The sequence below is a fragment of the Scomber japonicus genome, chromosome 10, assembly GCF_027409825.1.
Source record: "Scomber japonicus isolate fScoJap1 chromosome 10, fScoJap1.pri, whole genome shotgun sequence".
Classification (NCBI taxonomy): domain Eukaryota; kingdom Metazoa; phylum Chordata; class Actinopteri; order Scombriformes; family Scombridae; genus Scomber; species Scomber japonicus.
In genome coordinates, this window is record NC_070587.1 from 14,381,202 (window position 1) to 14,396,181 (window position 14,980).

Consider the following 14,980-nt stretch of genomic DNA (forward strand, 5'->3'; position numbering starts at 1 on the left):
TTTACATAGACACTGTCTGTGTCTCTTTCTGCCATTCTCATTGTCATCTCGGCCCAAGGAAGAAAAATAAATCCTGACACGAGTGTGATGGACCACAGAACTTGGACCACATTTTATGTCCACAGTTATCTAAGTCTAGCTTTTTCTTTAGGGGGATCAATCTTTTTATTTACTGTGATCACAGTATTAAGAATAATTTAAATCTTTGGTTCTCTTGAGACACACTGCACCGCATAGACTGCATTACATACATTATTGGAAGCATGCATCACAGACCACAGTACACACAACAAATTGAAAACATGACTCGTCTTTCTCCCAGGAATGGTAGGCATCTTTGAGTAAATGCTGACCTGTACTATGAGCCAAGGAGGGAGGGTCAGTGAACAAGAGGGAGAGAGGGAGTCCAGCTCCTGGTGGGAGGGAAGGTCTTAAGGAGATTGAAAGAGGGAGGGCCGGGGGAAGGACTGAACTGGAAGGCATAGGGGACGGGTAGACAAGAGAAATGCAGAGAGGAAGAAAAGACCTGAGACAGAGGAGACCAGGGGACTTTGTCAAAGAGGGAGGAAGACAGGTGCAGCTACTTGTCCTTCAAGTTTAGTGTGCACATTTCTGGGTTCAGGACAGGTAGAGGCCCCTCAGGGGCTGGATCATGGGACAGAGTCTTCGTGTGGAGACCCCAGCGCAGGACCCTCAAAAACACAAAAATGGTGGTGAGTTTCTAGACTCACTAACACCTCGCTGTATACTGTAGACAGTTCCTAGTTCTCCACCGTAAAACATATAGCATGATATTACTGTAGTTTTTCAATTAAATTAAGGCAAAGAATTGCTGGCTCTCGCTCTCTGTCTCTCTCGCTCTCTCTCTCTCTGTCTCTGTCTCCCTCTCTCTCTGTCTCTGTCTCTGTCTCTCTCTCTCTCTGTCTGCTCCCCCTTCACTTTCACTACCACAAGGAATGTGAAATCACTGGGGTCACGTGGAAGAATCTCAGCTGTGTTTTTACACACTCTTGCATGTGTTGCGCACTTCTTTTCACGTTACAGTGCATAGAAATGTTATTTGCCCAGTGAAAGTAGACACTGAAAATACATTTTAAATGGGGATTTTTGGAAATATGAATTGTATTTGGCTATAGAAGATGTGATATGATTTTGGATCTCTTCCAATATCTCCCCCTTTGATTATTGCAGTTATTCATATCACATAGTGTAAACATACGTCATACTGCTATTGCAAGTACTCAATTTGTATGATTAAACAGTCTGCTCTAGTAGTATTTATACTGTTTAAATGACTGGATGGTGTTATAGCACACAAGATTCCACAAGGGTTAGTAATCACACTGATTATAAGCTCTTTGTGCTGTCAAAAAAGTAGATTAAATTTCATAATCTGCCCTGGCATGGGTTAGCGTTACAATAAGATTAGAGGTGTTTCCCAACCTGCCCCATGGAAGCAGGTTTCTTATGTAAGTGATCAGGATTCTTGGCCAGCAGACTGGCTAAAGGCCAGGCTCCTTTAAAACAACAATCTCCTTTAACCTCACACTCACCTGATCAAGGCTGCCATGACTCATTGAATCATGAGGTTAGAGTTAAATCAGGCCTCACTGGGAGATGTATGAGAGTGGTAGGAGTGGCTTCAGGATAGGGGTACGTCAGACACACTCAAACACAGACACAGACACACACACACACACACACACACACACACACACACACACACAGACTCATAGACTCACACAAAGAGTCACACACAGTCACACACCCCCATGTTTCCTGACTGGTATGCCTTATCTTGGAAGAGCTCCTGATTACTGGATGTCTGCTAGAATGCTGTTTCTGGTCTTCTTCTGAATGAAGATGTGTTTCATATCGGCAGCAATTTTTAATGTTTTAACAGTCAGAATGTTAATTAGTTTCACTGGATTGTTCCTCGTAGCACTGCGTTTCCATGAGCTGTACAGTGGACTGTGTTATTGAGTGTGAGGGGAAGAGGTTGTCTTTGTTCTCGGTCACAGAATCAGGGTGGAGTGCCGTTTCCTCCCTGTGTTTCCAGGCTGCCCCCCCTCCATCCCACCCCATAACTCCTGTACTTTTTCTCTCTTTGTAGCTCTTTTTTCACCCTTTACTGCCATTCCCAGTCCCACAGTCACACACAGCTGTAGTGTCTTAACTTCACTGTCAATTACATGTTGGAGACATTTGGATAATTTTGAGTGGATCCACAGCTCTCTTGAATGGCATAACTGAGTTGGATGTGCTTTTCATTTTTTGTCAAAGTTTTGGATTTTATGTGTTGGAGGATTAACACGCTATAATCAGGCGACACTGGCTAACATACAAGTCTTCTAAGGATTTGGTCAGTCATCTATTTCAAACGGATGCCTGCTGCATGGGCTGAGTCCTTTTGCAATCGTCATCTCTGCAGTGCTTTGGAGTGTGCAGGCCTGGCACCGCCAGCTCTTATCCTGCCTCACTGGCTTCAGCTGAGCCACTGTGTCAGAGGCTCCTCTGACAGAGCAGTGTGCTGTGTGACAACCTCAGTTCTGGATCACAGGGAAGCTGCCTTAAGCAATGCTTAATCTGGATGTTATGGTAACTGGTCTGAATCCTCAGATTTCTACCTCGCTAATATAAACTGGATTTCCATGGTGCGGACATGTCCCTTAACACTGGACCCTATCTTCTGTAGTTTCTAGCTGTTTGGGCATTTTCTTTATCAGTGGTTTGACTGTTGGGATACATACAGCACAGTTGAATTTGGGGTTGCCGGATGCACCCTGCTTCCCCATGGCATGCTGTTTCAAGTCCCGCCACCATGGAAGCTGGACGCTTAACACCCCTCTTCCAGGTAGAATTGTCTTTGGGTTTTAAAACGGCTTTTTAAAATTGGAGATAATGCACAAATTGAAACTGTTTTGGAGCTTTTACAGACGGTCAGTCTCCTAATGACAATGTAAGCACTCAGTTCAAATTTTACCCCGCCAGCAACATTTGTGTGACCATGTGGAATAGCGGTTAAAGAGTCTGTCCTTCAGCTGCAGAAATGGGTTTGAATCCTGTGTCAGCAACCATCCACCATACTAAAATGTCCCTTAGCAAGGTACTGAATCCCTGCCAGCTGCAGGGGTCCTGGACTGTAGCTCACCCTGGCTTTTCTGCTGTGGGTTTCAAACAAAGAGTCAATTTCCTCCAAGGAATGATAGTGTTGTTGTTGTTCTCCTACGTTCTTTATTAGACTGCCACAGTAAGTAAGCCACATCAGTATTGTGTGAGAGCGTATTGTTATGGGAATCAGACTGCGAGGCATCATTGTCGCCAAGACATCCTGTGTGTGCATGGGACTGGATGTTTTAAATCGGACCCTATTCTTTCTCGACTGGTAAATATTATGTCTGCTGAATACAGCATCTGCAGCACTGAGAGAGCCAATGTTTGAAACTCTCTTCAAGCTCAGCACCCTGTCAGTTGGCCTGTCAATCATGTAACCCAGAATATGGAACCATGACTGCAGACTGCCATTGAATAGAGTGCTTCAAGCCATAATGGCATCTCGCAGAGTGTTCTTTTAAAAGGTTAGCTTCTTGATTGTTAGCTGTCCATATGTATCATGACTGGCAGTTTTTTTCTGCTGCCGTGTGACTTCATCCATGTGTTTGCCTCTCCTCTCTATAGAGGCAGTGAGGGCTGAAAGGCTGATAAGGCACTAGTCTCATTTCAGCCAAGGAATGTGAGCACTTGACAGTGAGAAATCCTGGCTGAACGCCAGTGCAGACCTCCCCTGTTGACTGTGGATATGTGGAGGAGTCAATGAGCTCTCAGCATCACCCTGCCAAAGCACACTCAGTCCCCGCGAAGTAACAGCTAAAGATAATAACAGCCATAATGAGCACAGCCCTCTTTACAAAGGCATCAGATGAGCTCAGTTTGAAGAAAGCTTCACTGTCAGAATATTGTGACTGCTGATGGATCTATACTCTTCGTGCTGCTGCGTGCTGTTTGAGGATGTACACATCTTGTAAAAGCTTTAAAACTGTTACATTTATCATATAAATTACTACTTTTTTTCAGATGATGAAGCTGAGCAGCACCACAGCACAATGGCGGGAGAGGGGGGCGGCACAGGGGACAGCACCCCTCCCCCAAAACGCAAGGGCAAGTTCTCGACCCTTGGCAAGATCTTCAAGCCGTGGAAGTGGCGGAAGAAGAAAAGCAGCGACAAGTTCAATCAAACTTCAGAAGGTTTGTTTTGTGAACTCATTGTGTTCGTAGCATGAGTGCACCCCCACCTCAGCTTTCATCAAATGTCCTCAATGTATGCCCAAATGTAGCAGGCCCCTTTGGCTCTGTAGTCTAGCCAAAGTAAAGACAATAAGCTGCTAACATAATATCCTGTCAATGGAGGATCTCTAAACTTGCATCTTTGTATTGTGGAGCATGAGATCACACGCTTCTTCTAAGAATGAGAATGTAAGAAAGCTTTTTGTGTTGACGGCAGAGCTGGAGAGAAAGATGTCGACACGGCGTACACGGCAGGAGCTTATAGAACAGGGAGTGCTGAAAGAGGTCCCGGACAACGGTAAGAGTGCTTCTGGGATTCATCTGATGTCTCTGCACAGTAGCATCTGTATCTGACAGTAGCGGCCCTGAGGCTATCACACCCACACAGAGAGTACAGTGAAGTCATCATTACATTATGACAGGAACACTGTCCTCCCATCCAGCAGGTCTCTGAGACTTTTTTTTTTATTTTTAAAGGCAAATTTACTTTCACCTTGCTGTTTTTCAAAGTAATGTAATGTAATGTCTGTTTAAAATGGCATGCCACTCTCTAGAGCTGAAGAAAAGTGGAACGAATTGTGCCCTGCAGCAAAATAGCTTTGAGAGGGGTGTGTGTGCAAGTGCTATGCTGGCCCCGCTGTTGCAGAAACCCATTTATTAAACCTACAGCTGCTCTTTCATCACACCAACAAAAACACACTCTGTCTACAGGGCTTGGGTTAAGGGCACCTTCCTTTTTTAACTACTGTGTGAAAGGGCTGCAACTAATGATTAGCATCAGTATCAATTAAGCAGTTTTTTTGTGTCAGTCTGTGCTTATCACAGTTTCAAAGAGGCCATGGTGATTACTACAGATTGCTTCAGACTAACAGTTTAATATCGCAATTTACTGTGATTTAAACCAGAGAAAAGCAGCAAATCCTTAGATTTAGGAAGCAAGAACCATTGAATATTTGGTGTTTTTGCTTGATAAATAAATAAAAAACTAATAAATTATCTGTTAAACAACTAATGGATTAATTTGCCTTGACTGACTAAGGGATTCATGGAAATCACATAAATATTCTACAATAATAACCCATTCTGTATAAAAATGTAATTTTCTTCTGGTGCAGCCACTGAATATTGATGACTCACAATGATGTTGGATCTTCTCAATTTTATGTGTGTTCACAGAGAATTCATGATCTTTTGTCTAACTTTGACAGATGCAGATACAGAGACTCAAAACATGAAGCAGCCCTATGTGAAGAATGGCCACACTCTCCCTGTGAGTGTTGGTGTTGGAGGAGGAGGAGGAGGAGTGGTCACTGGTGGAAGGAGCCCTTGCAACCAGGTCAAACTCCCTTTAGAGTCAGACTTTAGGATGAACCCAGCCTGGCTTCCCCAACAAGACGACCGTAGGGGTCGATCTCCCTCAAATGGAGAACGCCGGGGGAACCCAGGCTCCAGGGGCACCGGATTGCATGAAGACGGGCGGAGAGGAGGGGGAGGGATGGGGCCACGTGTGCATGTGGAGGGAGAGTGGAAGACTAACATGGTCTGGCATGGCCAGATACACAGCCAGATGGATGAGGGCAGACGCGGGGGCCGGCTTCACCCTGAAGACGGGCAGAGGAAACCTGGGCTGCAAAAGGCCCCGTCGGAGGACGGCAGGAGTCGTCGGCCTGCGGAAGCGGACTGGAAGCCAACACTCCCTCGACATGCATCTGCTGAAGAGGGTAGAGCCTGCAGAGGTGAGTAACTTCCAGTTTGTGTATTTTTTGCCCCTTCTGCCTTTCCCCCTATTTTTCCACTCATTTTAAAAAGGTGTAATGATACCGTATCTGTTGTCATTAAAAGGAAGCTGAAGATATGTTTTACACCGTGACCTCCTTCATACATGTTTAAGAATGGTAGTGTATTTTGCAGCCCGCCCCCTTGCTGTCATTTCCCTGCTTATGTGCTGTCCTCCCAGATATAGACAGGCCCCTGTCGGCTCCCAGGAGCCCTGCTCCAGCTATGCTTCTTATTCAGGAACATGAGGGAATAGCTTGTCCTCTCTTCTCCTCTCCTAATTAGTGTGGCACGATCACTACACCCATTATTGCCCTTTAATGCTAACACTGTCAGCTCGGTGATAATTGGTGAAGAGACTCAGCTAATTGATTTTAGTGAAACATTAGACTTTGTGAAATAATAGTGTTTGGTGCTGTTTTTAGATCTCTGTCCAGTTATCACTCGTCTGACATATGGACCACCTACATTTTATTCTGCAATTCATTACCTGTGTACATAAGTATGTCAGTGAGATGGGAGGTAACCTAGATCTAAATGCAGAACATAGGCTAGAAAAAGAGAATTTCGGAAAATAGAGATGCATCATATTGAATGAACAGAAAATATTGGGAGTAACAACAGAAAACTACATACAGAGAAAAGGCAGAGCTGCTGCCAAAATAAGTCTGTCAGCTATTGACAGATTTGTACTGTAGGTCAACTGATATTTTCTCTCACTTCATATGTCCCTGCTTCAGCTCTTCTCTCTAGCTCACCTTGTATTTTCCTTTTTTTCTCTCCCTCTCTGAAGCTGCTCTCTCCTCTCCCACTCTCTTTCTATCTTTATCAGATCTCCTGCTTTCTGTCCTCTTTTTTTCTCTCTCTCTTTTTCCTCTCTGTTCTTTTTCCACACTTCCTCCTTTCCCTTTGGATTATTTCCTCTGTGCGTATATGACATCACAGTGATAAAGGCTCATCTGTAAATAAATTACCCTGAACTTCAGAGCTGCGGCTTTGAGGAATGGCGTGGGAGCAGCAGTGATGGGCGTGGGGGCCGCTCGGGGGTGCGGTGAGGGGGTGGGCAGAGGGAGGTGGGTTTTTGGTGGTAATTGCAGCTGCCTACTCTGTTTATCTTCACAGCTGATCCCTAGATAATGTGATTCTCAAACAAGTGCTATCACAGAGAGCCCTTGGAGTGGTGAAGCAGCAGAAAATGGCACACACATTTCTAACCATGTAGAGAACTATATTAAAACGATATTTAATTTAAAAAAAAAGAAAAAGTTCATAAATTCCTGCCACGGAGAACATTGTGTGTGCACCACATCTGGTAACAGATTTTAAAATTTTTACTGCCATTTTTGTTCAAATCAAAAAGTTTTTTTTTTTTTGTGTGGTCTAAACTAAATGTAGTACTGTAGTTTAAGTTATATGGGTGGAATTGCCAAGAGCCCAAATGAACACTGACACATGTGTTTCTGGCTGTAATTATTCCTCCTGTTCACACTGACCATTAAGAGATCTCTTCATAATGCACTTCCAATATGGAAGTGATGGGAGACATAATCCACAGCATTTCATTCATACAAAGATTTATTTAAAAGTTTATTTGAATATAATATGAGGCTTTGGCTGCCCAAAGTTAAATCAAGTCAGTGTTTTTTAAGTTACTGTCTTTTTAGTGCCAAATTCCCTCTTTTTAGGATCCTTCTATTGCAGCTAAACAGGAGACGCAAAGAGGGATTATTTTACTAAAAAGACTGTAATTGTGGATGATACTTTATACAGATAAAATTTAAAATACATTTTTGCTCAAAAGGAAGACTGTGGATTTTGTCCTCCATCACTTATATTGTAAGCATGTTTAGAGGGGATCTCCAGTATAAACAGGAGGAATGATTGTAGAGATCAAAACCTGTTTCAGTGATCATATGGACACCAGACTATCCTTTAATTAACTTTTAACATCTTTCCATGGTTCCTTGTTTTCAGAGTCAGACAGCCATTTTGTCCCTGACCTAGAAGCCCTGCGGGATACCCTGCGTGAACCTCTGCCTCCTAAACAGTCTGTCATGCCTCCAAAATGGCTGATGAGCTCCACCCCTGAACCTGTCAGCGAGGGTCCACCTCGCACCCCATCCAACCACCCCACTTCCCAGTACTCATCACCTTCAGCTGCAGCGTCTAAACCTGTTCGATCCGTCTCCTCAGCGGGTGCGTCCACACAGCAGCCTTCATCTGCCCCGACCTCCACCTCTCAGGCCACCAAGCAGCCACCTCTGCCCCCGCCCAAGCCGGTGAACAGGGGCAACGCTGCCATGCTGGGTAAGCTGTGCAGTCATGATTGCTTTATGTAAATAGGCAATGGAGGGCAGCGACTCCAATCTCAAGCAGGCTGCATCAAATCACAAATGTGCACCACGAACACTCAAATGTTTGCTCAGTTAGCATGTAGTTTTCCCACTGGCAAATACAATATACGTTTATGAGTCAGTGCACAACTGATGGCAAGGAGAATGCTTCACACACAACTTGCACCAGCATCCTGGTAATGATGTTATCTGAACAGCTTGAGCATCCTTTCCCCAGCTAATTACTTATTACGCCTGGACTATTTTAGCTGCTACTTTTCCCTGGCATTTTACACTCTGAAGATAACGGGGACTCTTGTGACTGTGAGCCGCTGCTTGCACAGTTGCAGTGTAGTGGTTGTTGTTAACTGTGGGTTTGTCTCACCTGGGATCTTGCCTTAATTCCCAGTCGAGCAAAGCTACCTTCTTTGATTCAATTTTGTCTTATCAACAGATCTGATGATTGTGGTACCTTACAAGTGTGTGCACTTATTTTCATGCTGTCTGTGTCTGTGTCTGTGTCTGCAGGCATTGAAATATGCAGGCTTTTCTCAGTCATGATAAGGTGTGAAGTGAATTTGTTGTCACTGGAAGTTATATTGGTTAGTTGAGTGGCTGCTAGAAATACAATTATATGCAGCTCACTCGGAAACTAAGAAATTGGCAACATTTTAGGCCAGAGTAGGTCAACCAGGATCCTGATTATAAAATGAATATCTTGTTGATACTGTGACAGTTTACTGAAGTCAAAGTCACTAAACTTAAAAAACCTAAAACCTAAAAACCGGCACCATTAGTAATCAAGAGTATGACATTTTTTGAAAGGAGTGACAGAATTACGGACATCCATCCCTCTTAGCGCACTCACATAAACAGCACAGCCATATACCTGCATTCACTAAACACTCCAGCTGAAGGCCTCCGTCTCCTCCCTGTTAGTCTCCGCCCTGCAGGGGGGAGAGAACGCACAGCTTCCTCTCTACTGGTCCTGCTGGAAGCGAGAGTGCGACTATGATGTCTACCTGTCCCTCCCTGTCTACCTGTGCCGGCGGGCTGGAGGCCTGCGCTCAGGTAAAAAAGATGCCCTCTGGGTATCTCTGTGGTCAGGGTACCCGTGTCTGGAATGCCCCCTACCCTTCCCTCCTTCCTTTCAAAGTCTGCGTTCTTCATCGTACCACGTCCTTTCTAGCTACCAACATATATTCTCCCTAACTTGTTGACTGGCCTTGATTGCTTCTTTTTGAATGTGGTATATAAGAGCTGCATGCAGATAGCTGATAGCGAGTGTGCTAGGTGCTTTGTGTATGTGAGCGATGATGTATGTGTGAGTGAGCCGTTAATTCACTACTCTCTTATTTGGCATGTGAATGAGGAGGAGCCTTCAGCAGGTTTCATCTGTGGCCTGCAATGCATCAAGTGGATTTTATAGTGCTAATCCACTCAGCTTCTGCTCAACAGGGATGGATGGGTGGAGATGAATGGATGGATGAATGGAGTGGAGAAAGGGTTTCAACATAAGGGCTTGACTTAATTTAGAGAGGAGGATTTTATCCAGCTCAGTGTCCTGCATGTTTCAAGTCTGGCAGCACTGATATCTTAAGTCTCAGTAGCACGGCTATGGCTTTTATCACTGATGTGACTTTAAAACTATTTTTCACATTATTAAGAATCATATAGGAAATATACAAAATGTGCATGGAAATGATTAGAAGTGAAATTATTGCACTTAAAGATGCACATTTTGACTGCAGGTTCAGAGTCTGGCTGTGTGGAGCATGTAGGCTGTATGTATCTTCTTCGTCTCTGTGACCTTGGGCACATGTGGCACACTGACACTGTGTGTGCATTCATGTTGACACAGTCATGTGACCTGACTGGCTGTATGTATGAATTCATGCTCAGTCAGACATGTTATCCCAGTATGTATATTTGTACATGTGTATTCTGTCATGTTGGGTACATCTTACATTTAGAGCTGATGCATGTGCACTCATGTCACAGCGGCAAACTAGATCTGAAGTGGTGACACCATGGACTGTTTATAAATATGGACGACACACCCCGCAATGCAAAAGTGAAGCCAAAATATGTTTCCTTCTGGAATCCTTTATTTTTCTCGTTGTCATTTGGGGCAACACTCTGGGTAGTAAAGTTGGGCGCCTGACAGAGACCTGAGAGCAGCTGTCCGATCATGATGTCATAATGTCACAACCACTTTTTATATTGTCAAATAACTAATTAAAAACCAAGTTATCAGAAAAATGAGCACTTGGACAAACATCAGCATGATTTTTCTTTTAGTTTGGTTCATGTCCCATCTGCTAACGTGGAGGAGGCTGTATTTTTGACCCATACTGCAGCCAACCACCAGGGGGCGATCAAGATGGTTTGGCTTCACTTTTGGGTAGCTGTCATGACGTTCATATTGATGTACAGTCAATGGTTGACACTTGCTAGCTTCTCACTTACAGGTCTATGCTAATTATTTTGCTTTATGATCAGATGTTACTAACTGTGTTTCGCTTTGCAGGAGACCTCACTCAAGCCACTGGGGGTGCCAGTCTTGTTCCAGCCAAGCCCTCACCACCGATGCCTCCCAAGAGGACCACGCCCGTCACCAAACGCAACACAGAGGATTTGTCTGCTTCAAGCCATCCCATCAACCCATCGCCACTTTCTCTGGAGGACCAGAGCTGCCTTTCTGTGTCCTTTCAGCTGCCTCCCCCTCCTCCCTCCCCACCTCTGCCAACACACATTCCACCTTCTCCACCCCGCCAGCATATTCACACCCACCACCTCCACCATCAGCACTCCTACCCCCACCCGCTCCCCCAACCTATTCCCATGCTGTTTGATCCCCCAAGTCCCACCAATGAGTCCCCCCAGCGTCCAGCCCCTATCCCGCTCCATATCATGATCCAAAGAGCTCTGTCCAGTCCTGGCCCGGCTCAGCCACACCCAGACGGGTCACAGCGTGCGCACACACTGCTTTTTGAAACCCCTCCTGAGTACCAAGGAGATCGAGGTCGCCCACTGCCTGTCAGCATTCAACCACTAAAATTGTGAGTTCCTCTGTACATAAGAACTGAAGCACTTTGGTAAACAATCATTGCAAGATGAGCAAAATCCACAATATAAAGTCATGAACTGCAGAAACATTTTAAAGCTTTCTGCAGTATAAAAAAGACATGAAATCTATATCTCAATATCTTGAGCACCCTATTCATACAATTTGCAAGAATTGCACGTTATACATGATCTCAAAGGGAGCTAGAGAAAATCTCCTCTTGATCATCATGATACAATCTGGTTTAGCCAAAAATGTGCAGGACGGATATGGATCCCAATTAGAATATAAAGTATGCTGTGTCAATGACTGGAAGCATAGTTGTGTTTATTTGGTTAAATGTATATGAACTGTCCAGTCTGTTTTTTCAGTGACACTTTTTTTTCTTTCCCATTAGATCTGAGGATGACTACTCAGAGGAGGAGGAGGACGAGGAGGACGACGATGACGATGATGATGAGGAGGAAGAAGCGTACGATGGGGAGATTCCCCAGCCAGAGCTGGAGCCGCGGAGTCGCCGGTGCTTGGTCGGGGACGCTGGTGTTTGTGTCATTCCGGGGGGAAACAGCAGTGAAGAGGAAGAGGAGGAGGAGGAAGATGAGGAGGAAGAAGATGAGGATGGAGAGCATGAAATGCGCGAGGAGGACAGCGACTCAGATGGTCCTGTGCTCTATAAAGATGAAGACTCTGATGAAGATGAAGAGGATGAGCCCCCACTTAGTAAATATCACCTTATCATAATAAATATAGTTTTAAGATTTTTTATGTTTTCTTAAACCCTGCAGTATGTTTTCTCTCCTTCACACCTGACCACATCTCTCTGCCTGGCTTTCATCCAGGTGCTCTGGCCAGCAGGGTAAAAAGGAAGGACACCCTGGCTCTGAAGCTGAGCAGCCGTGCCTATGCCCCAGACAGGGACAGGTTTACCCAGGAGAGGAACACCAGAGATGACCAGCCTCCAGGACAGACCGGCCTCACCTGGCAGAGCAGGGAGCAGTGGGAGGCCATCCGCACACAGATCGGCACAGCACTCACAAGGTAGAAACAGTGCTTTGGTGTCCTTTTAACTGACAAGAGTGAATGTGCATTTCCTGATGAAATCAGATCGTTTCTTAGATCTTTGTCCTACTTATTGCCTGAATGACAAAGGGATGAGAATGTGTAAAAATAGTGCTACTCTTTTTTTTCCTCATAAGACGACTCAGCCAGAGACCCACTGCTGAGGAGCTGGAGCAAAGAAACATCCTTCAGCGTTAGTATCAACTCTTTTCTTATTTCCTTTTCATCTTTCTCATCCATCATCGAGTCTAATAATGCCACAGCTGCCAGAATTGTGCTTTGGATCTGTCAACTAGTCCGCCATGTTCAAACTCATTTTTATCTCTGGACTTTTATAAAAACACAGCATAATTCTGGCTGCTGTTTTTGTCTATTAATTACTCTTTTTCTGTAAATAATCTTAATTTTAATATTCCTGAGACAGATCAAAAAATATGATTTATATTTGCAACAATGGCAAGAATACACACTTACAAAGATGTATTACAGATGTCTAATTTTGGAAACTGCTTTTACTCTACCTTCACTAGACATCAAACAAGACTTTAATGCAGTGTCTAAATATAGCCCTGTTTTTTTTTTTTTCTTTCTTGTCTTGCTTCAGCCAAAAATCAGGCTGACAGACAAGCTGAGGTCAGAGAGATCAAGCGGCGTCTGACCAGAAAGGTGAGGGTAACACATCTGCTGCTGACATCCGAGTACCAAATCATGTATTTTTCTGGATATTAAACTGACATGAAACATCTCTCTTTTTATTATAGCTAAGTCAAAGACCCACAGTCGCAGAACTACAGGCAAGGAAAATCCTGCGATTCCATGAGTATGTGGAAGTCACAGATGCGCAAGACTATGATCGCAGGGCAGACAAGCCTTGGACCAAGCTGACTCCTGCTGACAAGGTGCTCAACCAGCATGTCATCCACATCAAGGACTTTACAAACTTCACATAATATCAGCATCAAGTGTGACAAAGCACATGGTTCCTTTTTAAAATTCACTTTCAACTGACAATCTGTCTTTGGTTTTTCTTCCAGGCAGCCATACGGAAGGAGCTCAATGATTATAAGAGCACTGAAATGGAGGTTCATGAAGAGAGTAGAATCTACACAAGGTATAACTTCACCAGCTGAGATTTGTAACGAAATATGTTTGCCAAATCATACTTAATCAGATTTTTTTTCTTTTTAGGTTTCATCGGCCTTAGCATCCCATCTCTTCTCCTGGATAATGAAGCACTTAAGATCTCTGTGACAAGAAGCTGCTTCCTATGCAGACAGATCGCCCTTTCGCGTCTCCAGAATGTACCGTACAGTTTATCAGGGAAAGCCTGGAATTAACTCAAAACAAGAACGCTTCTCGCTTCCCCCTCCATCGCCCTCTCACTACATTGCTTTCACTAAACTTGAGGTGGTGGTGGGTGAGGACCAGATGCAGTATTTCTCCCAGACAACAGGGGGAACCACGTGCCAATGAAGTGGAGAAGTTGCAGAGGACCTACAGTTACAGGGCTTACTCTCACTCTGCTGTAATGTGGTACCCCTCAGGGATTTGTATCTAGTTAAAACCTTTAATGCGGCCTCATTCTGTGTTGCCTTTTTTTCTTCTTAACTGTATATGGACAAGCTAATTCATCTTATTAATGTGATAACCTACAATAATAATAGTAATAATAAAGATGACAACTTATAATACTCCACACAGTAATAATAGATAATAGAGACAAACAGCAACAGCGAGAGCGGGCTGGAGGATCAAGACTGGGATATTCTGTTTTTAGGACTGGACATCTCTGGGATATTGTGTGTTTTATATTAATTGTGTACAGATTGCTATTGTGATACCTTAGAATGAACCTTGGAGAGATCTAATTACAAAATATTCTGTAATGCACAAGATATTTTATGTTGTAATTTTGATCACATGAGTAGTGACAGCTTTTAATTGAGCCTTTTTTTATTATTTGGCTTGCCTGTATTTATGGTTGTGACGTGAGGTGGCCATTTAAGCATATATATATATATACATATATATATTTTAAATGTGCCAACATACCCATTGCCTAAAGGACTATATAGGATACTGGTTTTAATATCACTGATTTCTGCAATCCATTGAATGAGCCAACACAGATTCCAGTGCCACTGGATCTGGATAATCTCTCTTCATTTATACTTTTTTATGAGTTTTTGTACTTCCCTTTAATCAAACATGCAATGCATTTCTGTAGCCATTTTGAATAAGGTCAAGCTAGTAGTGTCTATACTAAGAGTTAAATGTAAGTTGCTGTGAGTGTAGATCAGGGATTTATCAAAAAATCAGAAAATGTATAAGCGGTCAACAGGGAGTCATTTTGGCTGGAACTTTTTTGAAACTGCAGAAGTGTTTATCTTGTATTGTTGTCTGGCCAGTAGCTTACAGGGTTCTCTATGCTGTGTACAGGTTGATATAGGTTTAACTGATG

General features: G+C 43.8%; 1 protein-coding gene across 1 annotated transcript; it reads left to right on the forward strand.

The window, feature by feature from the left end:
- The first annotated feature begins 652 nt into the window (after positions 1 to 652).
- Positions 653 to 13,824, forward strand: phactr4b (phosphatase and actin regulator 4b). The gene is made up of 14 exons (XM_053327598.1): positions 653 to 713; positions 4,075 to 4,245; positions 4,502 to 4,582; positions 5,499 to 6,020; positions 8,035 to 8,367; positions 9,333 to 9,464; positions 10,924 to 11,455; positions 11,858 to 12,180; positions 12,300 to 12,498; positions 12,657 to 12,712; positions 13,124 to 13,185; positions 13,281 to 13,418; positions 13,554 to 13,630; positions 13,708 to 13,824. The coding sequence occupies exons 1-14, from the start codon at positions 653 to 655 to the stop codon at positions 13,721 to 13,723; spliced, it is 2,703 nt and encodes a 900-aa protein (XP_053183573.1). The 3' UTR covers positions 13,724 to 13,824.
- The last annotated feature ends 1,156 nt before the right edge of the window (positions 13,825 to 14,980 follow it).

Excerpts from the sequence above, each read along its gene's own strand:
- phactr4b (XM_053327598.1), top strand. The coding sequence starts at position 653 with ATGGGACAGAGTCTTCGTGTGGAGACCCCAGCGCAGGACCCTCAAAAA. Across the intron at positions 4,246-4,501 it reads GTTCAATCAAACTTCAGAAG|AGCTGGAGAGAAAGATGTCG; the intron begins GTTTGTTTTGTG and ends TGTTGACGGCAG. Across the intron at positions 12,499-12,656 it reads ATCGGCACAGCACTCACAAG|ACGACTCAGCCAGAGACCCA; the intron begins GTAGAAACAGTG and ends TTTCCTCATAAG.